Genomic DNA, 18,055 nt, shown 5'->3' with positions numbered 1-18,055 from the left:
GCTGGTCTTCACCTGACTCCATCTGGAATTAAACAAACCCTGGTGTCTTATCACTGTTCTGTTGCTGTGAAGACACCAGGACTAAAGCGACTCTCATTTAATTCAGGCCTTGCTTATAGTTTCAAAGGTTTAGTTCATTATCATCATGGCAGGGAGTGTAAGAGAGACAGACAGACAGAGACAGAAAGATTTTCCTCAAAATCACCTAGAACATTAACTCTAGGAACAAGTGACAGAGTCTAAAACCCTACCAAAAAACCAGGATGGCAAGGCATGGTGGAGCCCACCTGTAACACTAGCACTTGGGAGGGAGAGGCAAGGATCGAGAGCAGCCTGGTGTATGCCACAAGTTCTAGGCCAGCCAGGGCTACACAGTGAGACTCTGTCTTTAAAAAACAACACAAAACAACACAAAACTGTGATATATAAACCACAATACCACAACACAATTAAGTTAGAAATTAGTAAGGGAAAAATAAATACTGAATTTCATAGCCTCTAAGATACTATGATTATAAGGTGTTAGTAATGTGTGTGTGTCGGGGGAGGTATATTAGAACCAAGTGAAGTATGGAGAAGTTACCTCGATATTGAAAATTTAAAATATATTTCAATATTTCTGAGACAAAGAAGAAACCACAGTGGTAACTTTAAATACATAGTAGGCAATATAAAACTGTACTTGATGAGAGCTGGAAGAAGTAAACAGCGGTGAGCACCTCTAATTGAAGACTGAAGTGAATGAGCGCGGGGATCCCACAGGAGTTTAAAACAACAGATACAAGAATGAACTTGAAAAAAGCAAAGATATGAAACAGGTTGTTTGTTTGGATGCTTCACACACACCCTGGGGGCTTCCAGATTTCCACCGGGGATCTGAATTGTCCATGCAACTTCAACAATGAAGACTCCCACACTTTAAATTTACTGTATCAGTGAAGCCCAGGAGTCCACAGTATTGACAAACTCTCAGGTTATTTTGAATGAACTAGGGCAGGGGAGATCAGAAACTCCTGCCCCAAGAGGCTAACGTGTCACCTTGCTACAAAAGCAACATTAAATGATGTACTCTGAAAACCCAAGAGAGCCTCTATACAGATCAACAAATAAGCTAACAGAACCCTTCCTAAATATGATATAAAGACTAATCAAGGGAGACAGTTGAAATACCCACTTGGCAGCAGCAAGAGTACCCAAGAGGTAAGTGCCCACCTGGAGAGCTCATCAAACTGGCCCAGGTCTGATTCCTGGGAGCCAACGAACTCTGAGAAGCTTACACAGGGTGTTAAAGATTCATGCGTCTTTAAGGTTCCTCCTCAGACCACTGGTCCTCCCCCTGTGCTGCTGTACCATGATGACATTTTTACATGTGCTCAGTGTTCCTAGGAACATCTGCAGCAGATAGATGTTGTGCCAAACCGCAAGACTGCATCAATACACTCTATTCAAAACATGTGGCTGGTTGCCAATACACCATATTGATTTTCCTAATAGACTGCACTTAACATCATTTCGCCCACGGTCTGGTCGGTCAGGCTGATTCAATCACTCTGGTGCCATCTCAGGATGTGAAAAGGGAAGAGCAAACATGACAAAGAACTTATCAGAGTCTATGGTAGTGCTTCTACCCCCGCATCAGTCACCAGGAGCTGGAGCCAGGTCTGTAACCCTGGCTCAGCTGCCGTATTCTCAGTGCCTGCCTTCGTAGCGGCTGTTCTCGCGGTTTTCTCCCTTGCCGCCTGTCAGCCCTGGTGCCCCACCCCATCAGCCCCTCTCCAACTTCTGAGCTGAGCTGTGCTCCTCCTCCAGGCTGTCACCGCTCACCAACAACAATCCTCAAGCACCTGCTGCCTCATCTGCCTAGAGACACAAAAACGCAAACACTGAACTCTTGCTTTATGACTGTATGACCTTGGAGAGAGTTCTTCATCAGCCACGTTGTCTTTCTGTCTGTAAAACAGGGGTCGTAATAAAGGATGCTCTGTGAACGGGTGAGAGGAATTTGTGAACTCATTAGAGGAAATCTGACACGCAGCAGGTGCTCAGTGAAGAAGAGCTAGAAGTCAGCTATACGAATGAGTGATCCAGTCAGTCTCAGGTCAAAGGCTACACGGACACTAAATCTGGCAGGGGAGAGAAAGGCAAGCACACTAACAACACTGTCACAGCAACATGCTGAATAACCATTTGAACTGGGCACCATTACAAGTGGCATTTCGGAGTGTGTGGCCAGAGGGAGATTTACACGTGTGCACACTGGCTGACCTCTTGTGCTTCACAGCTCCTGCCAACAGCTTTGCCTGAGAGAACTTGTTCTTGGCTTCTATGGGTTTCACAGCCAGCTTCTTCTCTACTTCCTTATTTTCTGCAGAAATTCCAACCTTGTTGAGATTACTGTGAGTTACAGGTTAAGGGTCAGATTAAGCAAAGGAAGAAATACTACAAAGCAAAGGTAAATCCAGAGGACAACAAATATAACCCGAAAGCCCCTTGGCAGAATTAACGAGACCCCCCTGCCCTGGCTTCCCAAGTGGTTGGGATATAGGCCTAAACAGCCGATCGTGTGTGTGTGTGTGTGTGTGTGTGTGTGTGAGAGAGAGAGAGAGAGAGAGAGAGAGAGAGAGAGAGAGAGAGAGAGAGAGAGAGAGAATGCGGAGGCCAGGACAACCTCAGGATTTGTTTCTGAGATTTGTTTCATTAAGAAACCTCCTGCCTCAAACTCCTGAATGTGCCCAGCCCTGCTTATGCTGTGTTACGTCTGCAGACATCTCATTTAAAATCTTCTTACTGGAAGTGCTCTGAGGTGCTGTACCAGCAGGACAAGCTGGTCCTCACGGTTCACCAATGAATGTCAGCAGCAGTCAGGAGACAGTCTGCAGAACTCAATCTCACCCTTGGGAGGTGAGACTTATTTCTACGGAAGTCATATATAATTTTTCAATTCCCTTTATATTCCTAAAGATCTCTGTTTTGTGGCTGGCAAGATGACTCAGGGAGTAAAGGCACTTGGCACAAGGCTCGAGTTCAATCCCTAGAGTCACATGGTAGAAGGGAGAATAGACTCCTACAAGTTGTCCTCTAACTTACACACACACACACACACACACACACACACACACACACACACACACACACACGGAGAGAGGCAGGCAGGCAGGCCCCGATGATGCAGGCCTATATTCCAGCTATTTAAGAGGGTAAGGCAGGAGGATCTTAGAGTTAAGCTCTACCCCGGGTTACAGACTCATCAAGGCAGCCTGGGCGAGTTAGAAAGATCCTGCCTCACACTAAGAAGTAGACAAAAGGCTGGGAATGTTGTTTAGTGGTGGAGAGATTGCCTAGCAGCTGTAAGGTCCTGGGTTCACTCCTCGGTACCACAAAAAGGGAGAAACGCCCTGTGCTGAACACTTGTCCCATCACGTTCACTGCCAGCTCACAAGGTCTGTCACCCCGCTGGCCTCTCCACTGGCACCACGCTCCTTCCATTCTATGCTCCCCTTCACAACTTACTGAGCAGGTAGACTCTGAGGAGTACAGGCTGTTAGGATGCAGTAGCGCCTTACTGGACAACAGTGACATCTAGTGCCCAAGAAATCTAAGCAGCAGCCTTTGAAAAATGGAGAGAACCAGGCACCAGACATAGGTCATCAGACTAGGTGGCAAATGTCTTTACCAACTGAGCTATCTTGCTAGCCCTCAATCTTCATTTTCTTAAAATTATGCTTAAGTGTGTGCACACGCACCCCGCCCCTTACCCCTGCCCACACACGATGCACATTTCCAGGCAAGTGTATAGAGGTCAGAAGGTAACTTTCAGGAGTCAGTTCTCTTTCTACCATATGGATCTCAGGAATCAAACTCAGGCCATCAGGCTGCACTAAGCCCATCTTGTCAGACTTAAATGTTCATTTTTATGACTTTTCATTTTTACGAAAGAAACAATTTTCCTAGGAAAAAAATGTCAAAATCATTAGCACCTTGTGGTTCTATAACTCTGTCACTAAGGCATAGAAGCTATAAAAAAAAGAAAGGAAGGAAAGAAGGAAGGAAGGAAGGAAGGAAGGAAGGAAGGAAGGAAGGAAGGAAGGAAGGAAGGAAGATAGAAAGAGAACAAAATATTAGTACCAAAATGTGAAAAAAATAAGCACATCAAAACATACATGTATTTATAATAACTAGACACAGATTTAAAAAATATTTAACTTTTCTTTTTTTCGGTTTTATGAGACAGGGTTTCTCTGTGTAGTCCTGACTGTCCTGGATCTCACTCTGTAGACCAGGCTGGCCTTGAACTCAGAGATCCGCCTGCCTCTGCCTCCTGAGTGCTGGGATTAAAGATGTACACCACCACTGCCTGGCCTACTTTTCATTTTTTTAAAGCAGAGTTTTCTCTGGCCATCAGGACGGATCGGCAGGTAAAGGCACCCGCCGCAGCCGCCGCCGCCGCCGCCGCCGAGCCTGACAACCTGAGTCTGATCCCTGGGCCCCACATGGTGGAGGGAGGGAAGAGACTCCCACAGCTGTCTTTGACCTACCCCCACATGCATGCTCCATCCTTCAACTAATAAATGTTCTCAGAAGTTAAAGAGAAGCTCCAACCTTTACAGGGAGAGGGTAGTAATATGTTTTTATTCACATTCACAGCACAGGATTTTTTCTCTGTATACTTTTTTCCCTTTCAAACAAACACATCCCAAATTTTCAGGCTATTAGATGAGGCACTCTGTGTGGGGGGGTGGGGGTGGGGGATGGACCTACATGTGGAGATCACAGGAGAGAACATCAGGTATCTTTCCTCTATGGTTTTCCACCTTATTCCTTTGAGATAGGGTCTCTCAGTGAATGCTGTTTCATTCCAAAGCTAGTTTCAGCCAGATTGGCTGGCCAGGAAGCCAGGTTTTCTCTGGTCTCATTCTCCCAAGGCAATCATACCTGTTTTTTTCCACATGGGTGTTGGGGAGTAGAACTCTAGCCTTCATGCCTGTACAGAGAGCACCTAGTACACCACCCACTGAGCCACTTTCCCAGGCCCAGGTAAGGCTTTTTTTTTTAAAGTTTATTTTTATTTAATGTGTATGTGTGTTTGTCTGCCTATATGTATGTGTGCCACGGGTGTGCAGCATCTGTGGGGGCCACAAGAGGGCGTCAGATCCCTGGGACTGGAAATAGATGATTGTGAGCTATCACATGGGAGCTGTGAACTGAATTGGGTCCTCTGCCAGAGCAAGTCAACAACTGAGCCATCTCACCACCCCCTAGGTAAGGCATTTTTAATTATACAATTTTGGATATGCATAATTTTGCTAAATACTAGCATAATCTTGAGTGGGATCAACGGAAGCACTACTGTTCACATGACACAAATCATAGCTCACTTGTGTTCACAAGTGTTGTGTTATAAAATACACGTTAGAGCAAAGCCAGGAGTCAGCATCTGATCTCGAGTACTCTTAAACAAACATATAATTCCTGTCTCTACATATCTGGCTACTTGGGTGTTTGGAATCGGTATTATGTATCTGCAGGTAAAGGGCCTGCTTTTCTTCAGTTTTGCAAGACATCGTATCAGAACTTTCCCAGTTTCCAACTAAAGCCAACACCCCAAAGTCTTTCCAATTCTCTACTACGGTGTCACCAGCCAGAAAGTTTCTGGTTCTTTCTTTCCTTTAAGTTGAAAACAGAAGGGCATTTTACATTCATAGCACTACCCTCTAGAATGTTCCTCTGATGGACATTTATTTACTAGTCTGCCAATCTAAAACAAAACAATTTATGTGGAAAATGTAATATATTTTCTTAGAAGAGAAAAGCCTGGTGTCTGAAACATGACACAGAAAGATCTGCCTATCTCCACAAATGTGTCAGCTCATAATAGTATTCTGGAGTCCTCAGGGCAGAGGTGGGGGTTCAGAAGAGTCAATCTTAAATCTACAGTTGAAACTGAGGGGTAACTTTGCATCAACTCCCAGCCTCAGACTATACCCCAATGCCACTAACAGAAAACCAAGACTGGCAGCCAGTACCTATACTCCCAGTTCTGACTGACATTAAGTCCCAGAGCATCTGCCCACATTTCCTTCCACGTAACTCTTTAATGGACCTACTGTACACTCTCTGCAGGAAAACACTAGCTAGCATAAATATAAAAGCCTACCATCAATTGGGCATAGTGGCACACACCTTTAAGCATTGGGGAGGCGGAGGAGATGGATCTCTGTATGTTAGAAGCCAGCCTGGTCTACATAGTGAATTCCAAGCCAGCCACGGATGCACATTGACACTGTCCTACCATCAATTATCAATTTACAGATAAAGCCTATTCAAACAACAGTTGAGTTTACTCAACTTACATGCCTAAATTATCCAAGTAAGCTTCCTTAAAGGAGGGGAAAGTTAGGTGGGTTAGAACCCACCAATAGTTCCTATGGGTTTTTCACTCATTTATTTATATACTTATTGAGAATTTACTATAACCCTGGCACTGGGAAAAATTAGTCATTCTGGTCGTTATAGAACTTATTTTACATTCCAGCAGTAAAGAGATAAAATGTGCCAAAGCAAACCAATGAAAATTTCCCCTATTTAAAACAAAATTATGGGGCTTGGGGTATAGCTCAGTAGTAGAACATGTGCTCAGAATGTATAAGTCCCTGGATGCCACTCTAAGTACCTCCAAACGGGATTACAGACGGCAATCAAGAGCTGCAACCATACAGGTGCTTAGGGAAAGGAGTGCAGAGCTGAGACCTAAGCCATGAAATGCTAGCTAGCCTTGGGAAATCCGAGGAAGAACATGTCAGGTTGAGGACCATGAATTTGAGGGCTGGAAATGGAATCCATTTGATGAGATGGGAGCCTAAAGGCCAGAGGCCCGAGTACAGTGGACATGAAGAGTGGCTACAGAGCACAGGGGCGGGTCATCTACTCCAAGTCATGTTGAGTCTTGTAGGGTCTGATTAAAGAAGGCAGATACAAGCCAGGCATGGCGGTGCATGTCTTCAGTCCCAGCACTCAGGAGGCAAGGCAGATCTCTGTGAGTTCAAGGCTAGCCTGGTCTACAAAGGGAGTTCTAAGGCAGTTAAGTCGTTTGGCTGAGGCAGAGTAGAGGAGACCAGGAAGATCAGGAAAAGACTCTACCGTGGCAAGAACTGAGAGCTCTTCATCAGCTAAGTTACATTTGGAGGTGCATGTTAAGACATTCAAAGGCATGTGGTATACCTCTGTAATTCCAGCACTCAAGGCGCAGAAGGATCACAAATTTGAGGCCAACCTAGACTATGCAGTGAGACCATCTCAGGAAAAGAAGGAAAAGTTAAGACAAGTAGAGCTTCCCACAAGGCAATATCAAGTCAAAGTAAAATGACCTTCATTGTTCCCTGAGCCTGCTGCAGGAAGTTCTCAGGGTATGGGAGGACTGTCTACTCTTGCGAAAAACAAGAGAAACAGGAATGCTTCTAAACATTTGTTTTTAGATCTGTGGAGATGGCTTAATGAGTAAAATCACTGTCTGGCAAGCACGAGGACCCAAGTTCAAATCCGCAGCACTTGTGTAAAATGCAGACATGGTGTAGACAGGCAGACCTAGGTGCTTACTGGCCAGCCAGCTTAGCTAGTGCAGCAGGACTCAGGTTCAGTGAGGGATCCCATCTCAAGGGAATAAAGCAGGAAGTGAAAGAGCAGGACACTGGAGGTAATCGTCTTTGACTTCAGTAGGCATGTACTGTGCACACACATGCATATAAAAGATCATAAACATGCCCTTTTAAATCTCAGGAGCCAGGGCTGGAGAGATGGCTCAGTGGTTAAGAGCACCGACTGCTCTTCCAGAGGTCCTGAGTTCAATTCCCAGCAACCACATGGTGGCTCACAACCATATGTAATGAGATCTGCAGGGACACATGCAGGAAGAATACTGTATACATAATAAATAAATAAATCTTAAAAAAAAAAAAAAAACTACTCTTAAAAAAAAAATCTCAGGAGCCAATTTCTCCCCAGTGAGGTTGGCTACACTGCGCATCCGTCTAAGTCTAAGTCTAATCCTACGAGGCAAGAACATCCTGCTGCAGACTATGAGAATGTATGTGCACCTGGGAATCCTGGAAAACATGGACTTGGCTTACAACAGACATGCACATGCAGCACAGCCCACGGTCCCAGGCAGTCGGTCATTCAGAGTCACAGGGACATCAGAGCGGACACACTGGGAGGACTAGGTACAAGGGCACCGTCTGCCCGTGAGAAAAGCGAGTTCTTCCCTCCAAGTACAAAGGATATTCTGTACTCCTTCAGCTCCTCCAGTTCTTCTTCTCGTCGCTGCTTCTCTATCAGTTCCTGCTGCCGAGAAACCTCATCAAGGAAGTTGGTCTCATCTTCATCTAAACCTCTTACCATGTTTTCTGAAGAAATAATTGAACAAAGGATACTGAGAAGACTAAGAGAAAAATGTAGTCTTCTTTGACTTTTCCTTTCCTACATGAAAAAAAAAATCATGGTGCGTGTGTCACACGTGCCACGGCACACACATGAAGGCCAGGGACAGCCCTCGGGAGTCAATTCTCTCCTTCAACTGGGATCCAGGGATCAACACACGTTGTCAGCTTGTACTGTACCCACTGAGCCATACTGCTAGCCTTTCTCCTTTTTAAATAAGCAGCAGATTCTTCGGGCAATTAAAAGAAAGAATTGTTAAACACCATGGCTTTTTTATAAATAGCATAAGGTCAAAGCATTTCTCCCATTACTAGATATTAGCACAGAATTCAAATGGTATCTTAAGCTCTAAGTAAAAATGTCCAGTGAGGCTTAGACTGTCTTTTTTCCACCGGACTAGCTTCTGGAGGCTGGACAATTAAGATAATTCTATTGCTAGTAATGAAGACAGTTCCATGAGGCCAGAGACCATCACAGGCCCAGTGACTCTCTCAAATGTGATTTCCGAGGCTTACTGAATTTGAACTGCTCCTCATACTCCTGCTGCTTCCTGTCTTTCTGTTCCTGTAGCCGCTCATACAGAGACCGGGGGTCATAAGCCTCCTCTGGACATTCTGAAAGGAAGACGGGATAAAGCAGACACAGAATTTAGGTTGTTTCATATTATTTTGGAATCACAAAGAGTTGGATAAATAGTTAAGTCTCTATATGGTCTGAGGGTGAAAATATCAAAAATAGCATAAAGTCTATATTTTCCTTTGTATCTCAGTCAGAAAGGGGCAGGTGGTTTTCAAAGACAACTATTAATGTCACATTGCTGACTGGATGAGCAGCCAGTCCAAACCTCAGTTCAAACTGTGCCTCCCCCTGGAACAATGGAAGAGACGAGCAGAATCTCCTGGAAGGCATTGTGGTGGAGAGAAGAGAGCAAATATGGAGTACTCTGGTTCTGCTATGGAGACTTCAGATAGGCTGCTGCACCCTGTGAGCCCAGTTCTTAAACTCTAGCAAAGACATTAGCACCTTCTTGGCTAAAGAGTTAAATGAGGGGCTAGAGAGTTGGTTCAGAGGTTAAGAGCACTGGCTGGTTTTCCAGAGGACCCGGGTTCAGTTCCTAGCACCCACATGGCAGCTCACAACTGCTGACTCCAGTTCCAGGGGACTCAACACCTTCAAACTGATATACATGCAGGTACAACACCAATGCACATAAAAACAAACAAACAAATCATGAGGAAAAAAGAGTGAATAACTGAGTGTCTATATACCTTGCGGATCTTCGGGTTTTCGGACTTTCTCCCACTCTTCTTGCCTCCTTTTGCGCCGCTCATCTAGTTCTGCCTCGGACACAAACCTCTTTTTGATGACAAGGTTACCATCATCCCCTCCATCCATAATGGACTAGTCTATAGGGGAAAAAAAAATCTGTAACTTTTTGAAGAACTACAACTAACATTCTGAAAAGAAGGGCTGGGGATGCAGTTCAGTTGGTACGGTGCCTGCCTATCATGCAGGAAGCCCTGGGCTCAATCCCCAGCACCTCATGTACCGGGTGCAGTAGTACACATCTGTACTCCTTGCACATGAGAAGTGGAGCCTTCCAGGTCGAGGCTATCCTGGCTTATCAGTGAACATGTTTTCCAGTCAGCGAGAGGTTCTGGAATCACTCTTCTGACACGGTGTTCCACAGTATGTCACACTGAAGGTATCCCTGTCCCGCCACTCTAGACCAATGGGCCTCTGGCCGCCACTTGTTCTCAGCTGTCTCCTGCCCTCTAGCGGTGGCATCTGCCACTGCACCTTCTTTCAGCAGCTATTTCAAGAGCATGACAGACACTCTCTTGATTTACCTGTTCTTGCTTCCACAGCAGATTCTAAATGGAGAATCCCAGGGACTGAGAGTCTGAGTCAAGTCCAGTCTGCACAGCAGGGAGGTGACAGACCTAGGTACACAAGACACAGGTGAGGGAGTGAGACCACAGGAGCCCGCTGGTCTAACCTTCAGCTCAGTACTCCGCTATTAACCAGCTGCCGCTGTCTGCCCTGCCCTTCCTCGCGGTGAAGCAGGGGCCACATCTGTGCCACCAGGACTCTGACTTTAGGCCTTGCTTTCTTTTCTCTTTTTCGAGACAGGGTTTCTCTGTGTAGCACAGGCTGTCCTGGAACTTGCTCTGTAGACCAGGCTGGCCTCAAACTCAGAGATTTACCTGCCTCTGCCTCCAGAGTGCTGGGATTAAAGGCGTGCACCACCAAACAGGCAACTGGAGATCTTGACTCCTACAACCCAAGCCCTTTAAGCATATGCTGATGTGGAAGATATCAAACCTCCTTTCCACTCATTCTTTCCTGAACTCTTCAGAGAAGCAGGGAGAAGGAAATAAAGACAGGAAAGTCTTATTCTTTCTCAAAGTCAACATTCTGGAGCTGGGGATATAGCTCAGTGTATAGCACTTGCCTAGCGTGTACTAGCCTTGGGTTGCCGGCTTTTTGTTTTTCTGAAGAGTTATGGAATTAATCATCTACTCTGACATGTTTTATCTACAGCATTACTAGAGACACAAACTCAATTCAATGTCTATTCCAAAATGACCTTTGACAACCCAAATAATATCATTAGAAAATAAGTCTGGGGCTAAAGAAAGGGCTCAGTGATTAAGAGCACTGACTGCTCTTCCAGAGGTTCAAGATTCGATTCCCAGTCCCTACATTTTGGTTTACAACTGTCTGTAATATTAGTTCCAGGGGATCTGACATCTTTTTGTGGTTTCTTTGGCATATATGTGGGACACAGACATACATGTAGGCAAAACAACCATACACATAAAATAATACAAATTTAAAAAGCCTACAGTCTTAAAGAAGCAACATTGCTGAAGCTTTTCCCATGTGTTATATACTTTTGATGTGCATTAACAGAACCTATGAAGATACTCTACAGATGAAGCTGAAGCCAGAGTTCAGACATTTGTCCAAAGCATCCACACAGCATGGTAGAGTTGAGAGTCAAAGCCAAGTCTGACATCTAATTTTCATACCCTCAACTAGATGTGGTGGCACATGATTGTAATCCCAACACTCAAGAAGACTGAGGCAGGAGGATCATGAGTTTAAGATGAGCCTGGAATACACAGCAAGTTAAGGTCAGCCTGAGCTATATAATGACATCCTGTCTCAAAAAAAAAAAATCATATTCTTACCTAATTCATTACCTTAAACAAAGACATGGCTGGACATGGTGACCAATACCTGTAATGTCAGCACTCAGAGGTAAGGGCAGAAAGATAGGCTAGAGGTAACATCTACTACACAGTGAGACCTTGTTTCAAAAAACTAAGGGCGGTGTCTCAGTTACTATTCTATTGCTGTGAAAAAAAAAAAAAACACTATGATCAAGGCAACTGATAGAAGAAGGTTATGATTTGGGGTACAGGGCTCCTGAGGGTTAGAGCGAGCCCATGAATATCAGGGCAGGGAGCACGGTGACAGGCAGACAGGCATTGTCCTAAGGCAGTAGCTAGAGACCTTACATCTTGAGCCATAGCACAAGGCAGAAGGAGAGCTACCTGGGAATGGAGAGGGGCTTTTAAAAACTCAAGGTTTACCCCCAATGACACACCTCCTAATCTTTCCCAAACAGTTCTACGTCCTGGGGGCCAAACATTCAAATATCTGAGCCTCTGGAAGCCATTCTCATTAAACCACCAGCTGGGAATGGAGCTCAGGGTACTAGGCTCTAGGTTCACTCTTCACACAGGGAGAGACACATGAGAAAGAAGGGCATGTCAATTTTAGCTATTTTTTCTAGACCAAATGTTGTTGTTTAGTAAAGATAACAGAATCTGGGCAATAAACCCGAACATTCAGAACAGGAGAAACCATTAGCTTGAATCCTACTGTTGCAGTTTAGTTCGATGTAAAAAAGTGAGAATTGTGAAAATTCCTAGAGAGAAAACTAAGTCAGCCGAGAGCAGCTTTTACCCCCATTTGGCCCCCAATGGAGCTTTTCCTTGTGGTAGCACCCAATGCCTCCAGCCAGATGCTTAGGACAAAAGCAGGACAACCCTGTCTCTGTGACTTTGCAAAATCCCTCCAGCTCTCTGGAGCAATCTCTTAAGGACACCATTTACAAACTGTTCCCAGCCGAGAACGTGCACTACGCAGGCGGCGCTGGTGGAATGGAGTCATGCTGGACCCTCCCTTCCCGCCCTGGATTAGCTGTCTACTTTCCTCCCCCTGCTCCTATTTCCTAGTGAATAACTCCCAACAGGACAACAGGTCCTCACAGCCTCTCGCTACCTGGCATCAGAATCCATCACACACAACAAGGAGAGAGCAACAATTCCTATTTCAGACCCTCAAGATGGGCCACTGTACACCCTTTCCAGGCAGCCAACTACCTCTCAACCACGAATTTCACATACAAATTTAGTCCACTGAGATGAATCTTTTCCAACAGGACAATGCTTCAGTTATAGGAAGGTAACTCCTACTCTCCTCTTAACTTGCTACTTTTCCAAGGCAAACATCCAGTATTTTAATCCTATAAGATTAAATGGACAGAAATGTCTTTCAAAGTAGTGAACTTGCCTGGCACATGTATGCCTATAATCCTGGCACTTGAGGCAAATACAGGATGATCCAAAGTTCTAGGCTGGTCTAAGATACATGAGACATACCTCAAAAACCAGGCCAGCCAAATGCCTCAGAGAGTAAACTTGTCTGCTGCCAAGTCTGATGACCTGAGTTCAATTCCCAGAATCCAGAGTGGAAGGAAAAATGGACTCCTGAAAGCAGTCCTCTGTACTCCACATGAGTGTGTGTACACAGACACACATTTAAAAAGTAATGATGAATGAGTAGTCAATTCTGTATAATATTCATAAAATTTCTCCAAAAAATACTCAGGTAGTTCAAGGATCACAATCTTCTTTCACGTATGTTGGATGTGATAGCTCACACCTGCAATCCCAGCACTAGGGAGGCTGAAGCAGGAAGATCACAAGTTCTAGGTTTCAATATAAAGAAATAGCACTGCAGGACAAGCTATCTTAATTTATTAGATGGCTTTCAATATGACCTACCCAATTTCAACCAATCATCAGCAAGTACCTTCTGTGGTGCTCTTCTTATTAAAAGGGCACAGGCAATGATAAAGACCATGGACTCAGTCACGGTAAGAACTTGGTATGACACTGGGCCAGTCACTTAATTCTTCAGAGCCTTGATGTCCTTATCCCCGGGTCACACTCACCAGAGGTGACCACGACAGCACTGTACAACATGAGGGCTTTGTGTGGGAAAACAAGACAGTTTACACAAAGCACTCGACACAGTATTTGGCACATTTCAAGATGCTTTGAAAGGCTTCCCGTTACCATAGAGAACTATGCTAAACTCTAGGCAGGGTACAGCAGTGAGAGAAACTGTGTGTACTCAAGAATGGGAAGAGATCAATCATAAACAAATATGACCTTTAAGTGGAAAATCAAACTGAGGAGTTAGAAAACACATGTAACCTTAATGTGCACATATCTAATTCTCTCCACAGGTAAGCTGGCAGTTCTACTGTTTGTCCAACACTGGACTAGACTTTATGAAGTACACAAAAGAAGGTCAACCATCTTGCACTTAAACTAATATGCTACATAACAAACCACCAAAGTGAACAGTACAAGCAGAATTGGGAACTGCAGGACACACATGGATGGATGGTTTCCCAGGCTCAAGCCTTGGACATGCACCTACGTTCTTTTTCATTCCTTATACCTTTACAGCCTGCCTGTCACCTAGTTCTGTTGTTTTTACCTCATAATGACCTCTCCTTAATCTACTCTATTCTTGATGTGGGAGGTGGCCCCTTCCTTCCTAACTCTTTTTCAGGGATCCATCTTGCATGGACTACTTTACAAATATTCCATAGGTAGTTTCTATTCTAGCCCCCCTTCAATCATTCTTCCCACTATCATCTGATGGTCCTTCTAAAAGGTAAACCTGCCTGTTACTGTCCGCTTAAAATGCCAGTTTATCATCACCACCACCCCATACACAACAGCAGGACAATCAAGATGCTAAAGGACATTGCCACAGACGCCTCTTGTGGGTGAACTGACCTCGGAGTGGAAAAACACTCTGTCAGAGCAGAGTCCATCTTCACTGGTGTGATCCCCACTGTCTCACCTCCCCCACCTTCCTAACTTAATTACAATAATCCCTCCACATACGGTGCTGCAGAGACACGCTGCACATCTCGCAATCTGTCTCGCTTCTCTGCAGACTTTGCCCAGGCTGTTGCCTCTACCTTGCTTCATCTTTGAATGTCTCTGCTCAGACTCAGAATGAAGATCCCACTTCTAAGCTTCCCATGTCCTTGTAGAGTAGTGGATGCATATTTCTTTCCTGTGTCCCTATTATATAATTAAAAAACTCAAGATAGCACCCATTAACTATGCTTTACCACTGCTAAATGTTGTAACAGCTCTTTGCCCACACTGCCTATCAGCACAGTGTGGAGCATATGTCATGTGTACAATAAGTATTTACTAAATAAACCAACCACTAGGAGGTCAAGAATCTGAGCAGGGAAAAATGAATTCAACGACTATTCCCAAATACTGTCCAATGTTAGGTTAGGCAACAGTGGTCATTAGTCAAGGACTTAATGCAGTTTCAGGGTCTCAAGGAATTCTGTTCAAATATCAGCCAACTTTGGGCAACAGGAAACACACAACCAAAGTTGAAACAACTTTGTTACACAATTGAAACCATCTTTCAAAAAATAACTCTTACTATCTTCCTTTTTTACACAGCGTTTCTCAACCTGTGGGTTATGACCCCTTTAACCAACTTTTATCTCCAAAAATATTTACATTATAATTCCTAACAGTAGCAAAATTACAGTTATAAAGCAGTAACGAAAATAATTTTATAGTTGGGAATCACCAGAACTTGAGGAACCGTATTAAAGGGCCACAGCATTAGGAAGAGTGAGAACCACTGAAACTGAGTGAAAATACTTGTACTGGCCCGCAGGGGGCTGGCTTAGTGGGTAAAAGCCTGATGACCTGAGCTAGACTCTTGGAATTCAGATGGAAAGAGAACCAACTCCTGGAGCTGCCCTCCGACCTCTACATGCATCGATCCATCTGCACCCTGACACTCACACCTCTCTCTCCACGATTAACTGGCTATATTTACAGTTGTTTTTAATTAAATTCTTGCACTGAGAGATGGACCTTCTTCTTCAGAGCACACACTAGTGGTTTATTCTGCAGAAGAGAAGTGGCCCGTACCCACGATGTACTGACCCTCTTCTGAACTACAGAACTTAGGGGGTCAGATGGCACTGACTTCTGATTCTCACAAGTTATACTTTCCCCTTCTTGTTTGCTAAAATAAATAAGATAAAATACAAGCAAACCAAGAGCCAGGATTATGGAGAGCCAACTATCGAGATCAACATAGGAACACAGAGGATTCACAGTGGAAGGTTTATTTTGTTGAAACTTCTGTGTTCAATTTTAGGAAGACTAAATAAACCAGGTGTGGCGGAGCACACCTTTGATGCCAGCATGCACTCAGGAGGCAGAGGCAGAAGGATCTCTGTGAGTTCCAGAAAGAGAGAGAGACAGACAGACAGACACTGACTGACTGAATAGTCAACTTTCCTTTATTTAACCAGTTTTTTGTTTTTCAAGGTAACTGAAGTTCAACTCTGAAACCAAATAATTCTTTTTCTGTAGTGCTGATCAAACCTAGAACAACTTACAAGCTGCTGAACTACATACCCAGCCCAACATTATTTTTTTTAATTTATTTATTTATTATGTACACAGAAGAGGGCGGCAGATCTCATTACAGATGGTTGTGAGCCACCATGTGGGTGCTGGGAATTGAGCTCAGGACCTCTGGAAGAGCAGTCGGTGCTCTTAACCTCTGAGCCATCTCTCCAGCCCCTCAACATTATTTTTAAAAGAACTATTCAATGTTCTTCAATACGGATTTTTTTTTTTCAAGACAGGGTTTCTCTGTGTAGCTTTGCGCCTTTCCTGGGACTCACTTGGTAGTCCAGGCTGGCCTCGAACTCAAAGAGATCCACCTGCCTCTGCCTCCCGAGTGCTGGGATTAAAGGCATGCGCCACCACCGCCAGGCTCAATACGTATTTTGTAGAAAACCAAAATTACTTTATTTAAACTTTAAAAAGTTTAGAGGATTGAAATGTGTGAGGCCAACTTGGTTTGTTATATAGTGAGACTCTTCTGTCTCCAAAAACAGTCATGGCTTACAAATTTGTTTAACAGCTAAAAACCAAAGATGCTCCAAGGCAGAGTAACTGTTACACACTGCACTACTGTGTTTCTACTGGAGACCGTATTTCATTTCCGGCTCGTGAGACAAAATAGGTGGTGTCTGACATAGCATATTCTGCAGGTTCTAAAATACACAACTTACAAAGTAATTGCTATCCTAGAACCAAAAAATTAGTTCACTTAACGAGTGCCATGATACAAGTTAATGAGATTTATTTTCCTATGAAATTGACTTTTGTGATGGCAAACTAAGTTTACATCAGGCTGGCCACTATACCCTTCTAAAATTAGACCCTACATGTAGAAACACACTCAGGGACTCAGATTTCTATGTAATAAGGCTTTAGTTAGGGTAGCAGAAATAAGCCAACTCATTTTCTTCTGTCAGTTGACTGCTTTCCAATATTTTTACCCTAATATGTAAGTCTTCCTGTACTTCAAAACATAAAGGAGATGGAGAGATGTCTCAGTGGTTGAGAGCATTTGCTGTGCAGTCTGAGGACCAGAGTTTGGATCCGTCTTTCAAGTAACAAGCCACGAGTCAGGCATACTTCTATAACCCAAGCTATGACAGGGTGGAGACAAGAGGCTAGCTGAGACTTGCTGGCCTGCAACCAATCTGCAAACACCTAAGTCCCAGGTTCAGAGGGAGACTGCCTCAAAGGATTAGACGAGAGTAACAGACGATACCCAGCACCCTCTTGCACCCTTCACATTCATGGATGGACAAGTATGAAGGTATGAGCAAGTGCGCACGCACGCATGTGTGTGCAAACACACACACACACACACACACACACACACACACACACACACACACACACACACACACACACCCCTAGATTATTTTTCATTTTTTAAGAAAAACAGAAGATGGAACTAAAAGCAAATTCGCCCTGCTAGATAGCCCAACTGAACTTCCACAGAGACTACTTTTCCTGGTCAGAAGACACGGCTACCAAGCAATAGTAATTTAGATCAGGCCAACTTCTCCTTATTATAAAACTTCTTTAGAGAATGACAATTACTTAACAAAGAATTCTGCTAATACTTATTACCAGATAAAGCAATCAGTGGGCAACGTAACATCAAACTTCCAACACTGAAGCTTATTAATAATATACCATAGTAGCAAGAGATTTAATGAATCAAAATGAGATTACAGCATAAGCATTTTAATCTATATTAAGATGTGCATTATAAAGGGCAGTTTGTAATACATTTTGAGGCATCAAAGAAATATGCAATTATATGTCAAATATTTAATGTATTTATACACACATACAAACACACACACACACACACACACACACAC

General features: G+C 44.0%; 1 protein-coding gene across 2 annotated transcripts in view; it reads right to left on the bottom strand.

Annotated features, from left to right (window-relative positions):
- The window catches only part of Psme3ip1 (proteasome activator subunit 3 interacting protein 1), a 31,300-nt gene that overhangs the window by 8,392 nt on the left and 4,853 nt on the right, over positions 1 to 18,055 (bottom strand). For both annotated transcript variants that reach the window (XM_076571674.1, XM_076571675.1), the window contains exons 2-6: positions 10,284 to 10,376; positions 9,702 to 9,839; positions 8,949 to 9,047; positions 8,278 to 8,399; positions 2,266 to 2,396 (exon numbers count right to left, since the gene is read on the bottom strand). In XM_076571674.1, coding sequence (XP_076427789.1) covers positions 2,266 to 2,396; positions 8,278 to 8,399; positions 8,949 to 9,047; positions 9,702 to 9,828 — 479 coding nt within the window. In that variant the 5' untranslated portion in view covers positions 9,829 to 9,839; positions 10,284 to 10,376. The remainder of the gene's footprint in view (positions 1 to 2,265; positions 2,397 to 8,277; positions 8,400 to 8,948; positions 9,048 to 9,701; positions 9,840 to 10,283; positions 10,377 to 18,055) is intronic.

This window comes from Peromyscus maniculatus, chromosome 5 (assembly GCF_049852395.1).
Source record: "Peromyscus maniculatus bairdii isolate BWxNUB_F1_BW_parent chromosome 5, HU_Pman_BW_mat_3.1, whole genome shotgun sequence".
In the NCBI taxonomy this organism is placed as follows: Eukaryota; Metazoa; Chordata; class Mammalia; order Rodentia; family Cricetidae; genus Peromyscus; species Peromyscus maniculatus.
This window is presented reverse-complemented; position numbering and strand designations above follow the sequence as displayed.